The sequence below is a fragment of the Carlito syrichta genome, unplaced genomic scaffold (genome assembly GCF_000164805.1).
Source record: "Carlito syrichta isolate Samal-C Ts95f unplaced genomic scaffold, Tarsius_syrichta-2.0.1 Scaffold303035, whole genome shotgun sequence".
NCBI lineage: Eukaryota > Metazoa > Chordata > Mammalia > Primates > Tarsiidae > Carlito > Carlito syrichta.
Window position 1 is genome coordinate 408,738 of NW_007247131.1, and position 24,614 is coordinate 433,351.

The 24,614-nt window shown below is 62.3% G+C and overlaps 1 protein-coding gene across 1 annotated transcript in view; it reads right to left on the bottom strand.

The window, feature by feature from the left end:
* The window catches only part of KIF26A (kinesin family member 26A), a gene marked incomplete at its 5' end in the record, with an annotated part of 39,912 nt that extends 15,301 nt beyond the window's left edge, over positions 1-24,611 (bottom strand). Inside the window, 3 exons of the mRNA XM_008057494.2 lie at positions 5,963-6,153; positions 11,902-12,348; positions 24,509-24,611. Of these exons, the coding sequence (XP_008055685.2) occupies positions 5,963-6,153; positions 11,902-12,348; positions 24,509-24,611 (741 nt within the window). The remainder of the gene's footprint in view (positions 1-5,962; positions 6,154-11,901; positions 12,349-24,508) is intronic.
* Between the last annotated feature and the right edge of the window lie 3 nt (positions 24,612-24,614).

Here is a 24,614-nt window from a genome sequence, read left to right on the forward strand (position 1 = left end):
CCAGCCCAGCTCATGCCCCGCTACCAGACACAGCACCAGGCATCAGGGGTGAGGGAACACACACACTGGTGGCCTTGGTCGAGCTCTGGCCCTGGGCTCCCCTTTCAAACCATAAGTGCCTCCGAGGGGGCAGGTGGCCAGGTGCCACCCGGCTAAGGGCTGCATGAACGCGAATGGGGTGTCCCCCATCCGGCCTGGGCTCCTCCTCAAGCCTGACTGGCCCCGCCCTTCCCCTCCCAAAGCCTGAGGGCGTCTCAAGCCTACCTCGGACCCTGAAAAGGACCCAGCATGGCGGGGCCTGCACCCAGGAGCCAGCCCTCCTACCGCAGGCAATCCGCCGCTGGCACTTGCTAAACTCCTCATCCTTAATAGGAGCTGTCTTTTAAGAGACCCCAGGGACGGCGTTCCTCCTAGTGAGGTGTCATTGTGGAAAATAAAAGTAATCTACGATGCATGGAGGGTCCTCAGCAGAGCAGGGGTGGGCGAGGCAGGGGCGGAGGAGTGAGAGTCCCAGGAACAGAACCCCAGGCTGCCCAGGTGTCCAGATGCCTGCAGGCATGGGGAGCCCACAGCCTCGGGTACTTGGGTTCCTGGCCGCAGCTGGCCACAGCCATGGCATCACCATCCCAAGGGCCAGGGCCTGTGTCTGAGACCCTCAGATCTCACATGGTGTCAGGAACAGCCCCCCAATACCTCACCTGAGCCATGTATTTGTAAACCTGGAAAACTGCCTTCCAGGGCGTTCCTTGTCCTCATTTGTCCAGGATCACATGGCAAAGCAGCGCAGGATGGAAGCCAATACCGTCCCTGGGCACCAACTGCATGTCTGTCCACAGAATGAGGAGCCCAAGAAAGAAGGGACTTCTTGGAAGTGCCACCATGCCCCAAACTGCAGAGTGACCCACCATGGGGAGCAGGGAGACAGGCGGGAGACAGGCGGGAGACAGGCGGGGCCCATGGAAGCCAGAGGCAGGCAAGGCTCCACCTGCCCGTCTAGAGCCAGGGACAGGAGCAGGCCTGGATTTTGTCAGAGTGTTGACTCCTGGGCTCTTCCCGCTGTCGCCCACTGCAGCCTTGGCCTGTGGTCCCGAGGACCCTCATAAAGGACAAGGAGGCGCCCTGGACTCATTTTCTCATCTGCAAATGGGCATGGTGACACCAGCCCTGGGCCTGGCCCAGCCCTCAAGTGGACAAGTCAGCAGACAGCCACGGCCAAGGCCTGAGCCAGCACCTCTTCTTCATTCCTTGTCCTCACCTGTTCCATACAACCAGGTCCTGCCCCCCCAGGCACCTCCCAGGTTCGGGTAGGGTCGGGTAACCAGCCAGCTCCTGCACTCACGCCCTCAAGCCTCCAGGGGACACGGAGGCCAGGGGTGGACCTGTAACTGACTGGCGAGGCATCTAGAAAGACCGGAGAGAGGTTGAGGCTGGAGCCTCAGGGCTGCAGAGGCCAAGGCCAAGCCAAGGCTGTGCCCCGTCAGCAAAGGGGCATGACCCACAGAGGCTCTGTCCCCTCCAGTAGTCATCTCAGGGTCCAGGAGCCTACAGCACAGACCTAGGGTGCACCCAGTCATGCAGGGTGGGGCACATCCAGCCCCTGGGCCGCATGGACAGCGCTGTGCTGGTGGCCTCTGTAGTTCTGCCAGCCCTGAGAGCCTGGAGGGTTACTCGCCAGGGGTCTACACCCCACGATCTGCCCTCACTTGGGGCACTCCTTCGCCCCCTGCCCAGCACTGATCCCCGAGGAGCTGGGAGCTGACAGGCTGCACCCCAGGCCACCTCAGTCTCCCAGCGCATGCTTCCATGGGCTCGTGTCACGAGGCACGACTCAAAGGCAAGACACCAATTAATGAGGCCCCGGAATATCACTTTCCCCTTTGATGAAACACAGGCACCGTGAAACTAGGACAAACTCCCATGAGACACGGCAACCCCCCGCCCCCGCCCCAGACAACTGCAGCTGGACCCGTATGGGCCTCAGGGGGTGCTGGGGTCCCAGGCCTGCCCTCGAGGACCCCTAGCCTCTCAGGGGCACAAACCTGGTCTCTGAGCAGTGGGGCAGGGATAAAAGGCAGGGACCCGCATGGTTCAGTGGGGGGTCCACCCCACCCCAGGCTACAACAAAACAGGTGCCTTGCCCAGAAGCACAAACACCCCTGTGCTACTGGGGAGCAGCGGGCACTCTGGGGAGTAGGGACGCAAATCAGAGCGGCTAGGCTCTGAGGGGAAGACTTGGAAAAGCAAGCACTTCACTGGCAAACACAGCCTTCCCCATCCACACAGGACACCACCTCCAGGAAGCCCGCCTTGATACACCAAACTGGGCGCCCCCGCCCCGTGCCTCCTGCTACTATAGAAACCAACCCCCTCCCACCTGGTCAGTATGCATAGCCATGTCCCCACCAGCGGGGGCTCTGGGGACAGATGCTCACCCAGCCCAGGCCTGGCTCCCAGGAAAAGCGCAGAGCAGGCCTGGGAGAGAAAAGGAGAGTGGACATCCCCCGCAACCCCACAGCCCTCCCAGGCTCCCTGGCACTGGTCATCGATTCGTGGAAGCAGTGAGGGAAACGGTTTTGCCTTTTTATGAAGAAAAATCACCTGTTCCAAACAAGAAGAGGTAATTTCACAGGCAGTTGGCCTTGATGGCGAGGCCCTTAATTACTCCACACGGGCCTGTCCCGAAGGATGCAGGGATGGCGTAGGCTGGACTGTGACGAGGATGGTGGGCCGCACCTGCCCTCACCTTCACCCACTAGGGGGGCTGTCCCATCAGGGAACCAGGGCTGGGCCCTGCAGAGCCAGCAGCAGCTGAGGCCTGAGGCCAGCAGCCACAGCTAGCAGCCCCAATTCCCAGCCCTTCCGCAGCCGGCATGTCCCAAGTCACCTGGGACCTCCACCTGGAGGCCAGGAGGCCACCTCTCCAAAGAGCCCCGCCCACCTGGGTCTGCAAGGGCTCAGGCGCCCCTGGGAGCCTGTGGGCAATGCCCACCCTGGTCCTGCCCCTCTGCTGGGTGCCCGCCTGTCCACAGGCCTGGGCATCTGGCAGACACCAGGGGGCTCCACTGAGGCCATCATGGGTGGGTGCCATGGAGTGGGGCCCTCGTGAGGAGGCACAGTGAGGAGGCCACAGTGAGGAGGGCCGTGACAAGGAAGCCCCACCACTCCCCCCACCCCGAGCCTCCAAGGAGACGCCTTGCCAGCGGTTCTTCCCAGGACATCTAGGTTCAGGGGGCTGGGAGGTGACACCCCCTAGAACTGCCGAAGGGACCTCCTGGCGCTGGTGGAAAGGCCATGAAGAGATCCAGAAGTGGCATCACAGTCGCCAGGGTCTCTGGAGAAAACCTAGTCCTGGGGCCCCTTGCTGGGGAGGGCACACGGAGCTCCATCACCTGGCTGGGCCAGTGTGGGTGTGCAGGCCTGTGCTCTCTACACCCCGTGAGCATGAACAGGGTCCGGGGCACCCAGGCACCCTCATGACCCCTCCACACCTCAGTTTGCCCATATGGAGGTGAGAAGTGCAGAGGTCCCTGGAAGGATCAGGGAAGGCCTGAGGCTCTGCCCAGGACAGAGGTGCGGCAGGGGTCGTGGCAGAGCCAAGACTGACCTCAGGACTGCGTGATTCAAGAACCCACCCCATTCTGCCCATTCTGTCTCCCCATGTTACTTGCCAGACTCCTACTCGAAGCCCCATGGCCCAAGCACTGAGGGGCCACTCTGCTCTGGCCCCTTCACGGATCCCACACCGCCGTCAAAGGCTGCTCCACAGAGGCACCGCACGGCACCCCCAGCCTGCAAACCTCCTAGGGGCAGGGCCTGGGATAGGGGAGTTCAGCTCCTCCAGGTCCACTGTGGGGGTGGGAGAGTAAGGATGGGAACACAGACAGATGCTTAGCACAGGGCAGGGGCTGAAGCTCCATCGGCTCAGTGGACTCGGGACAAGGCTCTTCCCTACTCTCAGCCACAGCCCCCACTCCCCCGCCTTAAAATCAGGGAGGGGATGCACAGTCACACCCTCCAACCCAGCCCCGATGGCTGAGGGCATTGCAGTCCCACAGAGCAGGTCTCCCCCACCGACCAGGCCCAAAGACCACCGCAGCCAGAACACCCACCCCCGCAGCCTGACCTGCCACCCGCTGTGGCCTTCAGGAAGCTGCTGGGATTCAGGGTGTCTAACAGGCTGGAAGTAATGGCAGTGGCAGCACCCCACCCTCCCCCCACAAACCTGCCTCTCGTCCCCCCAGCCTCTGAGCCTGTTTCTATGGCAACTTCCCAAGGTCAGCAGGCAGCACAGGCAACACGGGCCTCGGCTCCCAGACAAAAGGCAGCAGCACCGGCTCTGCAGGGACTCTGGGTCCCCGGTGAACCAGGCTGGGGGGCCAACACCCTGACCTGCACAGCCTGGGGACAGATTCCCCCCAGGACATGGGGGGCTCGGCACAGGGGCAGACACTTGGGGCCACTGGAGCTGTTCCTTCTTTGCTAAACGTCTCAGTCTTTCAAATCCTCCCACCAAGCACAGCCCAGAGGAGCACGGCCACCAGGGCCACGGCCAAAGCCAGCAGAGAGGTCCTTCCCAGCGGGACAAAGCAGGCCGGGTGTGGCCGGCCCCCATGGATCTGCCCCCGCTTGCTCCCTGTCCCCTGCTGACTGCTGATGGATATGGAGGGGGATCCCTGAGTGGGCTGGGCATGATACCAACCCGCCCTCACCCAGCAGAGACCACACGGGTCACACGCAGCGGCTGCTCGTGCTCCACCGCGTGGTGTGTCCATCAGCCCAGCACACACAAGGCCCTAATCATATGCCCCGTCACTCTCCAATCAGGACATACAGTCCCCGCGGGCTGGCGCTGATAAGGCGCCCTCCACCCTGGCTGCCCGCATGTGATCCATGGACAAGCTTATCAGCACCCGCATGGGGCTGCTAATGGGACAGTGACCCACGGCCCGGCCTGCCATTACCACTCATTACCAAGATTACATCCTGTAATCCACAGTCTCACACCACTGGCGGGGGTGGGGGGGCTCGCCAGTCTCGGCAGAACCAAGGCCCTGTGGGGGGCTGGGTAGGACTGTTCATGGCAGGACACAGTCCTGCAGGCACCTAGCTCCTACAGGCTCACCCCTACCCTCACTCACACTGCTCCCTCTGCCTGGGCACCATATCCACCCTGGCTGATATCCCCAGGACCAGGACCTGGTGTCTGCAGGCCCCAAGCTAGGCATCTCAAGAGCCCAAAGCGGGGCACCTCAAGCTCAGGGCCTGAAACAGGAGCCCCACGACATGAGACATGGCCACCCCACCACAGGATGCTCCTGGCTCCTGGTAGAGCTAGACCTGCCGCCCACGAGCTCTGCTGGGCTGTGGCTGTCCACCAACAGAGAGGCAGCGGTAGGCAGGGGTCCCTCTAGCCCCTGCAGCCTTCTCCCCAGCCCCCGGCCCCATCCCTCCCCTTGTGTTCCCTGGCTGCTGGAACTCCCCTGAAGGTCAGCTGTGTCACCTCCAGGAACCCAGCCCGCGCCAGCCCAGGGCAGGCCCTGATGTCCACGGTTGCAGAGACATTCACCTACCATACCTCGAAATGGCTCTGTGAAGAGGACCCCAGCTGAAAGGGGAGGAAACTGAGGCACAGAGAGTTTCCATGACTTGCCCACGATTGCACAGCTCTGAACGGTTAAGGACAGAGCTCCAACCCAGGCAGGACCCTGCCCCTGACCCCACGGCCTCTCCCTGGCAGTGTCCACACCTACGGGACAAGCACCATCTTTGCACGGGGTCTAGGAGGCCAGCTAAACCTTTGCCAAAAGCAGCTCAGCAGCTGTGAGCACTTATATCCACTCAACTCAGAGACCGACAAGGCCACGGGGCCTCCCAGGAACAGTCCACCGCCTCCAGAGCCAGGAGTCGAAGGCCCCCACGCCCACCCACACACAGTCACTCCAAAGCTGCTGTCCAGACGTACCTTATAAAGAAGGAGGCTGCGGCCGAAGGGCCTGTGGAGCCCCCAGCCGAGGAGCCCGGGGCTGGGGTGATCAGGGCTGACGTGCAGGCCCCAGCGCGGCCCCAGGCCTTCGACAAGCCATCAGGGCCCGCCATAGGGGACCCGTCTCGGACTGTGTCTGCTACTGCCACCGCAGCCACCGCCGCCTCTGCCTGGAGGGAAGGAGAAAGTCCGTGTGAGGAGCAGGTGGGTGAGCAGAGAGGCCAACTGCCCCGAGGCCCAAACCCACAGGACCCAGCCAGCATGACAGGGAGGACCAAGGAGTCGGGGCTGGGGGACAGGGCCAACGGGAAAGGCATGAGGACCAAGGTCCTGGCCCTGGGTATGTGAGTAGTCTGCCCGGCAGAGCCCTGTGCAGGCAGAGGTGGACACAGACCACCCGGAGAGGATGTCCCACCCCTCCCCCTTCAAGCTCCAGGAACACAGGGACCACAGCAGCCACGGTAGTTGGACACGAACCCCTACACCCCTCTCACCCCGGGGCCATCTGGAAGCCCCACAGGCATAATTAGAGAGGAAACCACAATAAATATTTGGCAGGAGCGCTAATTGCCCCACGTAGGATAACATACATGCTCCCGCAGTGTGAAATACTACTCTGGCATTTCCAACTAATTAGCTAAAATAAATTCCAGAAAGGGAGACAGCCTCAGCGCACGTAATTCAATGCCCCAGGACAGGCCAGCAATTCGAAGCCTCTGCAGATCACATTCACACGCACATGTCGGCCCTGGACCCTGAGCTGGACTGGCCCTGGGTGGGGTGCGGGGATGCAACCAACCCCAGGCAGCAGGCCTCAGCCTCCCACCCACAAGGGCCCACTGCTCCCAGCCCTACCAGGGTCCCCTGGGCACCAGGGGCACCAGCTCCACTCAGCCCAAGCATCCAGTCAACAAATACCACCCGAAACATCCTCTGTGCCCAGGCTGGCAGAGGTCCCTATGCTGAGAGGACACAGGGTTGTGAGGAGCCCAGCGGTGGCTCTGGAGTGCCCAGTCTCCCCAGGGTCTCCCAAGTGGCCCAGGCCAGAGGCCAGGCATGACATGTCAACAGAACAAGCCACCCTGGGCCCCGGGAGGAATGTTCCAGAAGAAGACCTGGCTGCCCCAAGGCAGCTTCCCTCTTGGCCACAGTGGAGGGTCGTCCTGCCCAAGCCACGGCCAGCACTCACTTTTAAACCCCTCTTGGGAAACGGAACAGAACACTGTCTGAAAAGGAAGCTGAGCACCTCCCCACCCCGCAGCCCCTGGAGCACCGACCACTCCCCCGGGCTTCAAGGACAGGTCAGTAGCAGAAAAGGGCGAACCTGAAAAAGCAGGGTGAACCTGGAACCGCTCACCAGCACTGAGCCAGCACATCCCACATCCCACCACCTGCCAGCAAGGCAGAACTCCTACAGAACCCTCCAAACCCGGCCTGACCAATCCTCACCTTCTCTATGCCACTCCCTCACCTCAAGTATGAATGCCCTTTTTTATCACTCAATATATGTGTTCCCTGTGAAAGCCCTAAATTCCTTTGCTGAGCAAAGTGTGGTAGGACAGAGTTAATTTTAAAGTGATGAGACGACCACCCGGGCCTGAGCTCCAGGGAGCAGAGCTGAGCCTGGCTGAGCACCGGGGTGGGGGTGCATAACTGGCAGCCCACCTGGTACCTGGCTGGCCTCCAGCCCCGTGATGACACCACCATGGGGACCATACTTGGCACCTGGGCCAGGCCCATCACGCCACTCACTGAGGCACCAGGACACCCTGCCTGCCCGGCTGGACACAAATGACCAAGGCTGCAGGGGTCACAAGGAGACAGAGCTGCCGCCCCATGACCCTGCAGGCCCCTCCCCGCTCTCCCACGGTCCCAAGCCACCCGCGTCTCCACCTCCAGCCAGAAGGTTCCAGCCCACAACGCTGCAGGCCTGCGGCCGGGCCTCCCGCACTGACCTGTCTCAGGAGTCCCGCACACGCCTCGGCTCCACCGTCCCACGCACGCGCTGCCGGGACAGGCTCCGTCCCACGGGACGGCCACGGCCGATTCCTGGCAGAAGCAGAGCCCAGGCATGCGAAAAGAAGCCATCTGGCGAAGCGAGAGCCGGGGCGGGGGAGGGCGGCGAGAGGGAAGACCACAACACGAGGGGAGCAGAGAGGGGGTGGGCGGCCGAACAGAAGATGTGATGGAGGGCGCCACAGCAGCAACGAAAGGAAAGCGAGGAGAGAGCAGCGCGTGAGGCGGCGGCCCGAGCACAGCCCAGCGGGACCCACCCAGGCGGCAGCCTTCCCAGAGAACCTGCCAACCTCAAGGAACACTGGGGTTCCGTGGAGCACACTTTAGGAACCACCACACCGGCCCACTTCCCCCCCAAACCAGAACCCCACGTCTGTAAAATGCTGGCGCATGGGCGACACCCACCCTTCCTGAAAGATGACAAACACGTCACCAGGTGCTGTTCAGCTCAGGGCTAAACACAGATGCCAGCCTCACCCACGCATGGGGCGTGGGGCACCATTCCGCGGGCGTGTGTCCCCATCTCCAGAGCCTCCTCGGGGCAGCTCCCCACCCCCGGAGGCTCCAGCCTCATCACTCAAAGAGCTTACAGGCATGGACAGCCCCCAGCTGGGAAAGTCCCACCCCTGCCTGGGCCTGTCTGGCCCTGAGGGTTCTCTGCAACCTCATGTGGAGAGGGCACCATTCTATCCACCCTCCGCTCTGCGGGGAGGTAAACTGAGGCCTGCATGGGGGCCCCAGCAATGGGTCGGGGAACAGAGAGCCCGGACGGAACCCAGCCAAAGCTCCCCGTATCCCAAGCATCCAGCCTGAGGGCAGGGGGGTACCCACCAAGTGCCCAGCACAAGGAATGCAGGAACCCCCAAGCTGGTGCCACCCAACCACTGTGGGCAGAGGGACCCTGGCGGAGAGACCAAGATGACTTCCCACTCCGAATTTCAAGGCCACAGCAGCACCTCCCACGAACCTCTCCATCCTCTCCAGTAGGCCAGGCCTCCACTGCACCACCTCTCGGAGCCTAGCCTGTGTGCTGTGGACTCAGGAAGGCTTGCAGGGCCCCTCGGCGTGGTAGCATCCACCCTCCTCACTTGACTCCCGTCCGATGCCCTGGCCCATGTCACCTTCTGGTCCTCCTCACTGGTCACTGGACTGCCCCTTGGTGGGCGTCCACTGAGGGCTCAGGAGGCCAAAGCCTCCGTCTCATGGCATCTGGGTCTAAAACAAGCTGTGGTTCACAGTGTGTCCCAGGCCCTGGTGGTCCCTGATGGCAAAGCCTGGCATACGGCAGTGGGGGGTGACCCTCATGACCACTCTCCAGTGTTCTCAGGGCAGACTAGGCAGGGCACAGACCCAGAGCCTAGCTCTGGCAACCTCTGGCCTCCATAGTAGCAGAGCTGCCTCCACCCAACAGTCTGGAAAGAACTGCTGGCCAGCCCTGCTGGGCAGGTCCACACCCCAGAAGTATCACTGGCACTCAAGATGTGAAATGTCCCAGGGCCTGCCTATGGCTTCTGGGGCCCCGGGAGCCTGGGTCATCCACTACCCCTCCGAGAACCAGCATTCCTGCCAGGCCCAGTCACAGTCTCCAGCAACCGTCACCAGGTCTCAGCCTAAATAAAGGCGTCCACCCCCCTCCTCTGCGTGCCCTAGAACAGAGGGGCTGCAGCCTGCCCTGTCCCCCCCTGCTGGTCACAGATCAATGTCTGCCTCAAAACAGTCCCTCTGGCAGCATGGCCGGTGGCCAGCGGGGGTTCACAGTGTGTCTCTCCAGGAGAACCCAACTCTGCATCCGGCAGGCAGCATCACCATTCCAGTTCTACCCCCAGAGATCAATGCTGGGCAGGGAGCACCCTGGAACACTACTCATGGCTCTAATCATCGACCCGCTGATCGCCAGGGTTGCTGTCTAATTATAAATCCATTCCTGCCCACCCCGACACATAAACCTGGGAGAGGGTGCCTTAAATGCCCATGTTTTATGATGTGCTGGCCACCGGCAGAGCTGCCCAGCAAGAGGCCAGTGACCCCTTCCCCGCAGCTTCCATCCCATCCCGCGTGGAGGCATCAAGACCACCAATGCCGGCTTTGCTGGATCTGCTGTCAGACACACGGCTAGGGACAGGCTGGCGATGGGGCCTCCTGGGCCAGGGGGACGGAAGGAGGAGTGAGGACATCTGTGCCCCACCAGCCTGGGTCTTGGGTCTAAAGCTCCCCTCCAGATCCAACTCAATACCACCTCTACCAGGAAGCCAACCTGCTCCCCACTCAGAGCTGACCTCTTGCTTCTTGGCTACACCAGAGAGTTAATAACCTGAGAGTGTGGTGCCAAAGCCAGGAGTAGCAGGCCACTGTGGGATCGTCGCACCAGCTGGTGGCCAGTGCCCCTGTGCACCCTGACCCCAAGGACAGGGCGACCTGGGAAGCCCGGGCCTCAGCCACCAGCCCCAGGGATAGCTCCCACCTGCAGCAGGACTCCACACCCAGACACTGTCTCCCAACCCAGTGGGGCCAGCATGCCCGGAGGTGGGGCAGGGTCTGTCCTGCACCATGTGGGATCTGCAGTCTCCCTGTGCCTCTCTGTCCACCCCAGGAAACGTCACTAGGCCTGGAGACAGAGGGAGACAGCCTGCCCGTTTGGAGGCACCATCACGGAGCAAGCTTATGAGACAGCTCCATGGTGCCCGGAGCATGTGGAGAGCAGAAACTCGGCTTTCCCAACTGGCCACAGACCCAGGGATCCACAGGGCAGGCAGGGAGCCTTCTCCATGCAGCCATGCACAACTGTGCAGCACAACCAAGGGTCTGCTGTCCCCTCACCTACCCCTGCCCCATCCCCACCGGTCTGCGCCCCCCATACCTCCACACCAGCCACTCCCTCTGCCGGGAAGGTCCTTTCCACCCAGTATGCCTTGCAAACCTGGATCTCCAGAACAACAGGCATAGTCAGCCCTGTGCCTGCAACCTCCATTCTCACAACAGGGACACAGTTCCCCAGAGAAGATACACCCATGTCGGGCAGGGTTTGTGAGGAGCAGCTAATGTGCCCTCCGGGGAAGGCCCGCCCCGGGTCCCGTCGCAGCTTCCCCAAACCCTGAATAACTCCCGCCAGCGACCCCACAGCCCGACCCCACAGCCCACCCTCTCCTGACCCTCCGTCCTGGGACCCCTTCTCCCAGATGGAAATCCTGGGGATGCCGAAAGCACTTAGGAGAGAGGACTTCGCCGCAGGGCCCCACACCTGCCCAGGGAGCCAGGCTTGCTGCTAAGAGGACAGCCCCAGACACACACCAGGGTCCCCCTGGTGAGCCCCGTGTGGAGGGAAGGTTTGAGGCGCATTCTCCAATCAGTCAACTGAGTGAAGGCAGCGCCCCAGAGGCCAGGCCCATCATGGAGGCGGGTTTGAACCCCTGCTGTCCCAGCAGGCCTCAGCCTTTGCTCCAGGCTGTGTCGCCTGTCCACATGGCGTGTCCGTGTCACCTAGGCCGTGGCCCTGGGGGTGGCCTGGCATGGCGGGCTTCTTACAGAGACACCCCTTCACCCCAGCCCCAGGGATGCAGGTCTGTTTCATTCCTGGAGCCCTGGAGGACCCGTCAGCCCACAGCTTCACTAGGGGTCTCTGGAGCAAGGCTAGCCAAACAGTCCCCAACAGTGGCTCCTGGGGATGCAAGAGCGTCCTGCCCCCCCGCCCATCCAGGGAGGAGCACATGTGGGGCCCCAGGAGTGTCCGAGGACCCCCGACACCCACAGCACCCTCCCGCAGAGGCCACCGAACTGCAGGCACCCAGAGGTAGACAGAGACCCTGGAGAGGAGCCCCGTTCAGACCAAGCTACCGCCAGCCCCGCCTGGCGGTCCCAGAAGGCCAGCAGTCCCCCAAGCCCCCAACCCTGCCCAAGACACCTACCAGGCATGAGGGCGGGAGGAAACTGTTGACCCGAGAGACACTCCACATGCCCTCCAGGCACTGCTGGGCCTGGATGGTGACGGTGCTCAGTGCCCCTCCCAGGCCCGCTGGTGCCACCGACACCTGGACGCTGGGCCCAGGAGGCCAGGCCAGCCCCTTCATCCTGTCAGGGACCGCCCTGCCCGGCTGCCTCCCCGCTGGGCCCACTGGGCCTGGAGTGTCCTTCAGGCTCGTCACGGCACCAGCACCGGGGGCGGTGGGGCCTCCGTGCGGGGTGTCCGGGTCCTCATGGCTGGCAGGGCCCTGCAGCAGGTGCCAGGCCTCCCGCGTGAGCTGCTGCAGGTGTGTGGCACAGACGTCACAGTGGCGCTCGGCTTCCGGGCGGCAGGCAGGCAGGGCCCCGGGTGCTGGGAGCTTGTCGAGGAGCAGGGCTGAGAGGCAGGGATCCTGAGGACAGGAAGGGACAAAGCCACAATCAGTGCTGGGGCCAGCCTCCCGCACCTCACCCTTCGTGATGGCGCGCACTCCGGTGGCAGCTGCGGTGCCATCCGTCACTGATCAATCAGTCCCGGCTGCTTCACCAGCATGAGGGAAGGAAAATAACGATGGGGGCTGAGCAGGAGGCTCGAGGTACCCTTGCTGATGGCCCACCACCCCACGTCGCCCCCCCCCCCCCCCCCCCCCCCCAATCCACGGGCTTTTGGCTCCCTGACGACTGGACCGCCATCAGCACAGGCAGCCAGCCGAGGGAGGACCAGCAGGCTGGCGAGAGGCAGGTCCTCTCCAGAACCACCAGGGTCTCCTCACTCACACTCCCTCCTGCTGAGCTGGGGGGCTGGAACCTGCCCCCCACCCCCGAGGACCCGTCAGGATCAGGAGGAAAATGAAATCTGGGGCTGCTGTCCACACGTCCACAGAAGTCCCAGCACTCAGTGAAGCACCCAGAGGGCAGATGAGGTCATGCCAGAGAGGAAGACATGGGAGGTGTGGCCAGGCGCCAGCGCACCTCCCCCCACAGGTGGGAACGCCCCCTCGGGTCTGAGCTGGGGGACACATGAGCCCCCCTAGCCATGAGACTGGTGTCCAGAGATGGTTGAAAATAGGAGCCAGGGGAGTCCAGAGGAGGCTCCTCGCCCGGACTCAAGGACAGGGAGGGCTTCCTGGAAGAGGTGGCACCTTTCAGAAGGAGGAGGAGGAGAAGGAAGGAGACAATATGCAGAGCAAATCTCACCACGAAGGTAACTGCTGAGAGGCTTGCTCCTGTGGCCCTCTTGTGGCCCTTAACCGCCCCCACCAGGCTCTGTCTCTGCCCCAGTCTGGGGCAGCTCTGCAAAAGTCACGGTCTGAGCCAAGGCCAGCATCTGTCCTGCTCTGGTCCCAGCCCCACCCATTGGCATCTGTCTACCCTCCTCAAGGCTCGAGCCCCAACTATAGGGTATGTGGCCCAGCAGGCCCTGGAACAGCACCTGTCCAGCCCTGCTGTGGCCATATCCACCCAGGGCTTTTCCAAGCGCCACTCTGCCGGAGCTCGAGGACCCTGCCAGCAGGTCGACTCTGCCAGCCCCACTCCGTCCCCTTCACCCCAGCCTGGGCCTCCTTCCTGTCCTGGCCCCAAGGAGTTCCCTGCTCCATGGCCGGCCACGTGACCCCTAGGGGATTCCAGGCAAGACCTGGCTCCAATCCTGTTACCCTGGGCCACAAAAGGGACCACAGCCTCCTCAAACATGCCCACCTCTCAGATGAGGAAGCTGAGACCATCATCCCAAAAGGGTGTCTCACCCCACCCATGCTCCCTGTGCCTGTCCCATGGCCGGCTGGGCCCTCGGCCACAGGGTGACCAGTGCTCTCCTGTCCCCAGGACCGCCCCAGGCTCCCTGCAGTCATTCTCCCTAGGCAGGCCAGGTGGCATGAAAGGGTGACCCCCGCCGGGCCCAGCTGCCTGATGTATGGCCACTCCGGAAGGCCTGGACTTCCTCCAGCCAGGGCCACAGAGCTCTGAAGCGCCCGCCTGGCGTGTCTGGTCCCAATAAGCTGGTGCCCCCACGCCCTCCACGCCCCCATGGGAATTCGCTGAGGTCAGCCTTCAGAGGCCCAGCAGAGGGGGAGGGGCCCACCAGGGTCTGATGTGGCAGGCCCCTCCCTCAGCCCCGCCGACACAGCTGATGGACACGCAGGCCCACACGCAGGTCCACATGTGGACCCCAGACGCCCTCGGGGACTGCAGCCACTGCCACCCGCCCGGCCCTGGCCTCAGTCCCCAGTCATAGGCTGAGGCACACAGGCCTGTTTTCCAGTCCCGACTGGATTACGCTGATTTTCCACGTGGCAGGAGGCTGCTGATGGAGCCAGCATGAAGGGGAAGGAAGCCCCCACCCACCGGAGCCATGAGCCGGGCTTGAGAGACCTAGACCCCCATCCAGCTCTAGCTCGGGCCTCGGGTCCAGCAGCCCCTTGCTCTGGGGCCTCTGGACAGTCCAGGAGGTCTCTGCCAGTCTTGTGGGCTTTAGGTCTCTGGAGGAGCCCCCAGCCCTCTGCCGCAGCCCTCCCCAGACTGCACAGCAGGAGGCAGGAAGGAAATTGGAGGGTAGAGCAGCAGAGGGACCGATGACCCGAGAATGCTCCAGCCCCCAGTGGCCTGGCCAAGCCGGAGGAGGCAGGGAAAAGGCGACAGGAAGCTACAGTAGCCCCAGCCCAGTGCCCCCCACCCAAGTCCCCATCAAGTTGGTCATTAGGAATTCAGGCAGCAGCTGCCAGGAAGGCCCAGCCCTACCCAGGCCTCAGAACATCAGGTGGGAACCATGGGGGTCTGCAGGGTGGGGTGGCCCATCCAGCTCACGCCTCCACTGAGGGGACAGCCCAAGGCTTCCCAGCCACCCACGCAAGTCAGCAGGCAGCCTGGGCTTCTGGGCCAGCACACCCTCTCCAGCAGCTGCCAGGCACCCCAAGTCCTACTCCACAGCATGCAACCCTGGAAGCCGGACCCCACGGTCAAAGATCACTTTTGGGTCATGCACCCCTCCCCGGGACCCAGTTCTGGGGATTCTCACCACGCTCACCCCAGCCAAGCAGTCTCCATGGGCCCAGTCTGATGCCCCAGCCCAGAGGGCCCAGCCAGATGCCCCAGGACCGGGCAGGGGCTGTCTCTCCAACTCTGGTCACATACTTGAGATGAGGCAGAGGCTAGAGAACCAGACAGACCAGCCTGGGCAGCACAGCACCAACTCTGAATGGAGCCCAGGGTCCTGGCCTTAAGCCCTGCATGGACCAGGCAGCCAGGCCAGGCACAGCACAGGGTAGAAACAGACCCATACCAGGCGGTCTAGGCCCTCGCTGCACGCCCGGGGCCCTCAGAACCACACTCCTCACTCCAGGGGACCCGAGGCCTCTGTCTGCCACATCAGCCCGGGGCCCAGCATGCTCTGGGGCTGCAGCAGGAGAGCCCAGATCCCCCGGCGACACCCCTGACTCTCATGCAGGGCTCCCAGGAAGAGCTCAGGGAAGGCACCTCTTCCGGGGGGCAGACACTGGTGACTCCAGGTCAGACACCTCGGGATGGTCTTCCCCATGAGCGGCCTCTCTTGGTCCCACACAAGGTCCTCAGAGAGACAAAGGTGTCCTGCAGCCCCGTCCACCCCCACACCACGGCACACCCCCCAATAGCAAATCCAGCCTGGGCCACTTCCTGTACCTTCCAAGATCTCTGTGAGGGCGACAGCCAGGCCAGGCCCCTCTGGGAGCCACAGACCCAAGCTCCAGAAGGGTTCTGGCATCCAGTTTCAGGAATTTGGACCCTTGGAAGCCCCAGCCACCAAGCCTGCCTGTCACCTAGCCCTCCAAAGCCCCATGCCTTCAGGAAGACAGTAATTACCCCACTGAAAAATATTACTTTTAATTTCCTCTTTATGGTCTAATTAAACAGATATTTTACTTGCATTTGGAAAATGTTTTTCTTCATTTGATTCAATTTAGCATCATGCACAGCCCACCTCCCTCCTCACCGCCTCCCCCCATTCCCTCCCCCCCAGCTCCCCGGCCACACGCCTGGGCTTAGGGAGCCTCCCCCCACTTAAAAATGATGACTTCATTTTTATTTTGTTTCTGCGTCTCTGAGTTGCCTTAAGTAATCCTTCCATTTTCTCCTGCCTGGGAGGCCCGGAGGGACTTTACCGGGGACGACTCCATTGTCACCACCGGGAGAGAAGTCTCCCAGCTCCAGAGTCCACCCAGCCACCCCCATAGGACAGACAAGAGCTGACCAGAGCACCCCCTCCCCCAGCTGAGGCTGCCATAGGGGGAGGGGAGAGGTCCTGTTCCCAGTTCAGAGAATCCAGGAGACCAGGCAGTGGCTGTGTGACACCCTCACTGAGCCCCCGTCACCCGACTCCGCAAAAGGGGTGCCAGCTCCCATGGAAGGACCTGGGCCCCGCCCCACCACACAGTCAGGCATGCATGTGTGGGCAGCCCAGATCGCGGACCCCACCGGCCCAGCCCCTCCACCTTGCCCTCCCTTCCCTTCCTAAACAAAGCGTGCTGGGCTGTGACCCCGTGCAGCCACTGCTTCCGGAGTTGACAACAGGTCCAGGAAGGGACCCCCGGCTGCTGGGCAGGTCCCGCTGTTGAGGATGTTCCATATCTCACACAGCCTGGCGGGCGGGGTTGAGGAGCCAGGGGCTGGACAGTCTAGCCTGGACACCGGCCGGTCACCCCTCGGCTGCCCCATGGCCTCCCACCCAGCGGACAGCTCAATGAAGGCCTAGACCTTCCCTGGTCCACTCACAAGGAGCCCTGGACCACCCCCATCCCGAGGAGCCACAGCTCTCAGGGGCCCTCGCCACCCAAGCCTTCCTCCCCCGCCTCAAGGGAGGGGAGCAGGGCACAGCCCAGCCCACCTAGCACCAGCCGGCACGCCATCCCCGGGGCCATGTACCCGCCACCAGCCCAGCTGGACAGCCCAGCACAGACAAGCTCATTGAGGCCCTCCTCCCCTCAATGGCCTGCCCTGTCCTCCACCCGATGCCGTGCTGGGTGCTAGGGCCCTGAGGGCTAAAGGAGAGATGGGCAAGATGGCCCCAGCGGGTGGAGTGACAGCAGGGCCAGCTCATCGGGACCTCTGAGGTTTAGAGGCATGCTCGGGCACTGCAGGGGCGTGAGGCCGCCCGGACCCTCCATCCAACTGCGCCGCAGGCAGCAGCCCCTTGGCAAGGCATAGAACACCACGGACCTCGGTCCTCTCATCTGCGCAGTGGGGCCAGGCACTGGCCTGGTGACCCAGCCAGGAAGGGGCGCATGCAGATCCAAATTATCCCCTACCTTCTAGCCAGGTGCAGGTGGCCCTGGAGACACCTGGAGACCAGAGCACACCAGGAGTCACAGGGCCAGGCAGCAGCCCTGCCCACAAAGCAGCCAAGGGCACCCAGGACCCCAGGGCTGGGGCCCGACCCCACTGCAACCCACCCAGCAGAGTTCCCACCTAGCCCACTTCCCGTCACCCTACCTGCCCCCCACAATGGTCTCCACATGAGCTCCAGGCACCCCCATCTCAGAGCTCTCCATGCGCCCACCCCTTGAAGAAGCTCACCCCATCTCCTGAGTTTAATTCTAATCAAGATCAAATGCTGTCTCCAGGAGGGCCTCCAGGAGGGCCTCCAGGATGTCCCGGCTGCGCTTGCCAGACCACAGCACTTGGCTTACAGGACACACTATAGAAGGAGAAGCCGGGGAGAGTCTGGCTTTGGGGCCATCGGCGTCACTCACAGCCCGGGGCCCCTCCTCCCTCCCAACCATGCCTGCGGGGATAGCTCAGTGGCACACACAGAGGGTCTGTAGTGCTAGGCCCCACCCCTCCCAGGTGTCCGGCTTCAGGCTCTCCTGCCCCACACCGTGCAGGGCAGGCCAGAGGGCCCAGCTGGCAGCACAGGGGGAGCTCAGTCTCCCACCCTCCCACCCTGTGCTCCCTCCTCACTGGGCCTCCGCAGCACCTGCCAAGGGCAGGGACCCCAGGCCCCTCTCACAGCACCAATACAGCCATGGCACTTGAGGACCAGCTGACCCTCTTCCCAATCACCCAGCAGAGAAGAGATGCCAGACAGGGTGGGCCCTTGGCACCAGCCCAAGATCCACACCCAGATACATGCCTGCCAGCACCCCAGGCTCCCCGAGGAACTGCCCACCCCCAGGCTCCCACCTTGCTCTCTGGCTACCATGAGCATGCGCCCTTTACAGACTGAGGCTCAGAGAGGCTGAGACACTGGCCTGAGGCCGCACAGTCAGGGAGCAGCAGAGCGGGGGTTTGAACCCAGGTCTAGGACCCTCTTGCCACCTCCTGGTTGGCCCCACCTTGGGGAGCCTCCAGGCTGATGGGGGAGCGCCAGCGCCACCCTCAGGAGAAGGGGGAAGCCAAAGCCTTGAAGATGAAAAACTTGGAACTAGGTCGCTTGACAGTTCCTCCAGCTGGAGTCCAGTGTGGCGGCGCAGGCAGGGGGACCAGAGGTGAGGGCAGGAGGGAACTTGTGCTGAGTTGAGCATCCCCTTCCCGAACAGGTTCAGCCAGGAAACTTTAGGACAGTCCCTGGGGTCTTGCACAGGTTGTGTGTGTGTCGGGGGGCGGGGGTAGGGAGGACAGGGTCAGGACATTTATGGAGGGCTCCGGCAGGGCAGTGGGGAGGGCCAGACCTGGCATGCTCCACCAGAAACAGAGACCGCAGCCGGGCGGGCCTCCACCACCCAGGTCAGAGGCTGTGGCATGGACACAGAGGGTGGAGCTGCTGGTACTGGGCCTCACAGGGCCACAAACCCGCCAGCCCCGGAGCCCAGCTGGGCCACCCATCCCCGGCCCAGCCCCACCGCCGAAGCCTGGGCTGCCAGAGGAGGACAGGCAGCCAGGTGCCCTCCCAGGGAGTGCCGGAGCCCCACTGACAGCCTTGGGCCACCCCATCCAGAGGACGCTGACCTGGGGAAGCAGCTGTGGCCAGAGCCTGTGTCCCCAAAACGGGAAGCAAAGGTGCCTCTTAGCCCCAGGAAAGCAAGAGCAACAGTTCAGCCCAAGGACTCTCTTCACCAGGTGGGGAAACTGAGGCCCTGCCTGGGTGATCGGGCCATGGGAAATGTGGCTTCTTCCTGCTGCCTGGGAGAGTCTTGACAAGCTCGGCACTCACCCCAGTGGGAAGGCAGAGCCCTAAGCTCAGAGGCAGGTGATGTGGGAGTGGCTGTTTTGGACCCCGGGGCTCCCAGAGGCCAGACCACCCAGCCTGACTGCCACCAGGATCCCACAGAGGACAGCCACACCCCTCCACTGCAGGGCTCCCGGGCATGGACCAGATGGGCAGGCAAACACCCTAGAGTACCATCAGTCTGCAGTGTTCTGTTTATATGCCTGTAGCCCACACCGTCCTGTCCAAAGATTGTGTGGTGGATTCCAGGAACGACACAATGCAGGTTAAAAACAAATCCACTCAATGAGAGCCAGTCACCATGAGAACAAACAGAAATGGTCAGTTCCCACAGAAGACATAAGACAAGTATCATGTGGTCCAGAGCTGAATAGTAGGTTTGCTGCGAGCTTCCTAGCAGACAAAGGAAAGGGGAACTGGACTTTGCTTGCTATGTAAGGGAGGAACCAGTTCTTCTGACTCTCGAGTATAAAATCCTTCCAGGACACTCCAGGGAGCCTGGGGAAGGCCTGGATCCATTCCACTACTCCACTTCAAACTACCACAAGCCCCTCCAGCAAGCCTCTGAGGAGCTCAAGGTTCAGGGATGACTTGCAGTCTCTCTCCTTCCCTGTCTATCACCTCTCAGTAGAGCGATCGTGAGGCTAGAGCCACCAGCAGCCTCCCCTGGAGTAAGCCCCCTCCCCCAACACACAAAGCTTGTGCTGGGACCCGCCAGCTGCCAGTCCTCTGCCTGCTTCTGGCTGACATCCAGGGGACAGCACTTCACATCCCTAAAGCTCAAACCCCCCCACCCCAGTCCCTGAAACCTCAGACCCACAAAAGAGGTAAGACAGCCACAAGGACGGGCCCCGGTGCCACCACCTACCAAGCCCAAGAGAGTCCCCGGGGACACCGCCACCCCCTGGGGACACCACCCGCCGGGGAGAAGGGAGCCCACCCAGGTCTCACAGAGGCTGCATGGTGCGGCCAGCCTGAACAGGCCCCCTCCAGCCCCTGAGCAGGTGATCTGAGCCCTCCACTCCCTGCCTCCAGCTCACAGCAGGTCCCGTCCCCGCTGAGTCACCTCATGCCCTGCCAGCTGGGAGAACACCTGGGTGTGGGCCAGGCCCAGGGAGCCCCGCCCCCCGTACCTCCCCTGGCTGCCTCCTGGGCTCAGCTGGGAATACTGCTGACACCAGGTGCCCCACCCTGAGGAGACCTGAGGTGCACACCACTGCCCCACACAGAGGTGGCCCAGCGGTGGATGGACCTCAGGCCAGGCTCCAGCAGTGGCGTGGGGAAGTGGGGCGACAGCCTGGGGGTCCAGAGACTCTCACCCCAGGTAGTAAACTTCCATTATCAACAAGTCAGGCTCAGCCGCCACCATCACAGCCAACTTGGGGGTGATAGACCCAGACCCCACAATCTGTGCCCTCAGAACGGCCCATCCAGGAGCCAAGAGGGTTTCCTAGGAGAAGTGACAGAGCTGGCAGGACCCCACCCCAACCTCAAGTCACATGAGAGGGTAAGGAAGGGCGACACTGACGGGTTGCCAAGAGGCTCCTGGGACAAGCAGACACCAGCCAGGCCACGGATGGGCAGGAGGACTCGGGCTCTCACCCACACCCACGAGAGTCGACTCCCAGCATCCAGAGATGCCTGCAACCAGGGCTCAACACCAGGAGCTGCATGGGGATGGGAGCCAGGGTCACTGTCCAGCCCAGCATGGATGGGTGGACACTGATAGTGGTTCTGGAGAGGAACCCCTGCCTGGGTGAGCCAGAGAGCTACAAAAGCTAAATAAGAATCGATCATTTTTCCAGCAGGAGTGATAATCAATTCAGTGCCAGTACTGACACTTCGAATGTCACCTGGTCTCCAGGGGAGTCACCACCTCCTCGTGACACATCTGGGCAGCAGCTGGAAGGGATCTCCAAGCAGGATGCCCCTCCCAAAGCAGAAAATGTTCCTTCGTGGGGGAGGGGGCCATGACTTTGTGGGACAAAGAGCCAGAATCCAGCCCCAGCAGCTCTTGGGGCGACCACCAGCAGGGAACAGGAGGAAAAGTCTGGTCACTCAGTCATTCAGCAAACATCTCCCAGTGACCAGGAACCCATTTCTGACCTGGCAGAGCTACCACCTAGAGTGGCACCCTGGACTGGGGTGGGGGACGAAGAAAGGGGTCTTGTGACCAGTTCATGGTGATGGCTGAGAACAGGGACAAGGAGGCAGGAAGAGGACAGGCCTGCCTTCAGCCCTTCTACTGAGTAGAAGGCGCTGGGCTGTGAGCCCCCACAGGGGCATCTCAGAGTTGAGGGGAATACCTAGGAAGGGGAAACTTCAGGGCCTCATGCCAGAGAGACTGGGAGGCTGGGGAGGAGGACAGTCTCTAGGGGCAGAGTTGGTGGGGCTACCAGGAAAAAAAGGGTCCATGGAGGCCACGAGCCAGTCCACAGAGCATGGCTCCAGATCACAGGGCCCCGAAACCATCACCTGAGAAGCAAGGCCTGGGGACTCCGGTGAGAGCAGAGAGTGGCACAGTGGAGGCACGGTGCAGAGCAGGGGCACAGCCAGAGGCCCCACTGGGATATCCCCCCACACCCAGGCCCAACACATGCCCTCCCCCCTGGCCAAGATGGGGCACTGGGGCTCAGAAAGAGGTGAAGGGCACTGGATAGCCCCAGGAGGACCATGGTCGCCCTCGCTGCCCAGACAAGGAAACTGAGACAGGCTCTGGGAGATGAGCATGCAGGGCAGCACAAGAGAAGCAGGCCTAAGACCCAGGCCACTGGATGGCCAGCCAGGCTCCAGCCACCACATCCAACCCTCGACAGGCACGCAAAGCCCCAGACCCAGCAAGAGCCTCCTGCCCTCCTCAGCTAACAGCAGCACAGCAGTTACGGGCTGAGAGTGTGCCCCACCTGGTCCCTGATCCATAAACCTGAGAGATGGATACCAAGGTGGTCCCCTGATCCAGAGGAGGACACCAAAGCCAAGAGGTCTCCAGGAACCCACTCGAGGCCCCACCATAGGGAGCTGTCAACTGGCAGTAGAATAGGACAGCCCTAACAGGGACCCTGGGAACAGAGTGTGGGGTGGCCACAGGCTGGTTTAAGGACCAAGTTTGAGGTGACCCACCAGGGTAGCCCTAGACTCTCTAAACCATCTCTCCAACAAGGAGCCCCAAGGTGAGGGTCTCTGAGGCCAATCAGGGGTCCCAGCCCCAGCCCCGGACCCCCTGTGGGAGTCCAACAAGTCACCTGCATCTCTTGAACTCAGTAGAGCCAAGCGTGAGACAGGCAAATGGAGGCAAACCAAAATTGTCTACAAACTGTCAAGTGCTGTCCTCAAGGAAGCTCATCTCCCCATGATATAAAACAAGAAACAGACACCTGGGGAAAATCCGAGAACACTAACCCTAAGCCCCAGTGTCACCCTGGCCTTGGAGAGCAAAGTCCACAGTCCCAGATAGTGTGCCGGGCTCCAAGGAGCATCCACTGGGGCTCGCCCACAGTCGGGTCCCCTCAGCCCCGAAGAGATCTCCCTCCAAACCAGAAGCAGAAGCACCACCACCACCCACCACAACCCAGCCACCACCTCCACATCCCTGAAGGAAGCTCTGGGGAAGGCAGGGTAGGGCTGTAGGCAGAGGCTCAGCTGAGGGTGGGGGGAGTCATAGGCCACATAGGCAACAAGACAGTGAGGCCTCAGCTCAGAGAGAAGCCCCCAGACTCTGTGGAGAAACAATGAGCAATGAGACCCCCCTCCCCTCAGGCACAGCACCCTACAGGTTGGGCCCATGTGACAAAGGAGAGCTGCAGGTCACGTCAGTTCCTGGAGAACACACACAGCAGGGGACAGGAACCCCCAGAGCAGAACAAAGCCCTAGCCCACATTCCCCACCAGGACCCTGGTCTGCCGAGTGTCAGGGGCAGCCGGGAATGGGGTAAGCCCCCACTTGGCACTGATGAGTAGACAGTGTCAAAGGCCAAACTCAGGGAGGCCAGAGATGAGTAGCTAGGGGCTTCTAGGCTGAGCTGTTTGTGGGAAGAGATCACTGACATCTTCCCCCCCATAAGGAGCCTCAAACCCTCCAGGAACTGACGTGACCTGCAGCTCTCTACATGGGACCCCCGCCCCCCCAGGCCTGCCTGCCACCAGTGGCCTCCTCTTCTCATCTGGTCTAGGGTAGGACCACAGCCTGGGGACTGTCAGTGTCCCCAACCAAGGCCCACTCCAAGAGTGGGGAGGCCAACTGGGCCACACACATCCCTCCTGTCTCTGAACTGTTTCCCTTAGTGGGGAAGCAAGATGACCCTGTAGCTCTGGCCAGCCCTCAGGTGATCTGTCCCAAATCGCCCTCTCCGAGAGGCCTGCCAGGGTCCTCTGCCATCTTGTAAACTAGACACAGGTGGTCTGGGGCACAGAGCCTGACAAAAGCTGCAGCCTTCCCAGAGCAGCAGATGCCCATGGGTCCTCTCCCAGCCACAAAGAGAAGCTGTGGCACCTCAACCCCAGTCGAGGTTCCCAAGGCCTGGAGAGGGAGCCCAGAGCAGAAACCCGCCTGGCACGTCGTTCCCCTCTGCTCTGCCCCAGACAGGGAACTCAGGGTCTCACCCCACCCCCAGCCCCAGCCCTCCTTGGACAACTATATTTAGATTCAATGGGGATTATGTGGACTTCCCAGGAACTCTTTCAAAAAGGCTTAAGGTCAGGCAGGCGGCTTCCTCTGGAGACCCCCACCTCCCCAGCCTCTGCAAACTTCCAGTGTGCATTGTTCTGGAACAATGGTCCCTGCTCCTTCCAAGACCAGGGCCAGCCCATTCGCTGGAAGACCCAGCAGAACCCTCTCCCAGCCCACACCTGCAGGTAGGGCTGGAACCTGGGGAGCCCAGAGGCCCACCAAGCCAGTTCGCAGACAGGTGGCCCCTGCCTGGGGTGATTGCGGGATGTGTGAGACGACAGTTCTTATCCACCACACTTGGAGAAGGCAGGCAGGGATCCCCCACCCAGCTGCTGGGAGGGCATCCACTCTCTCACCCTCCATGCCCCAGGTGTGCAATTTCCAGATGCCTGGCTGGGGGCCCAGGTTCCCGAAGGGCCACAAGGAACCAGATAACCTCTGGATGCCGGCAGGGCAGGAGCCGCCTCCCCCTGGGTGGAGTCCCTGCCATCGGTTGGCTCCCTTTCCCCTCCCATGCCTACCTGTGTTCCAGCTGTGAGCCACCTGCCTGGGGGAGAAATGCCAACACACCCCTTCCCATTCCACAGCAGAACCCCTTAGGATAAGCTGTTCCAACTCACACACGTAACAGACGGGGAAACTGAGGCCCACAGAGGAGAAGAGCCCTGTTGCAGCAGGGCTGGAGTGGAATGCGCCTCCGGCCAAGTCCCGAGGTCTCCCCAGCTGCAGAGTGGCCCTGCCTGGAGGGCCGGGTCTGAGTGAGATCACTTACCCGGAGAGGCGTCCCGGGCCCGCTGACCAGCTTCCATGCCTGTCGCTTGAGCTCCACGAGCTTCGTGTGGCAGTGGCGGCACCAGCCGCCTCCGCCGGCCGGGTGG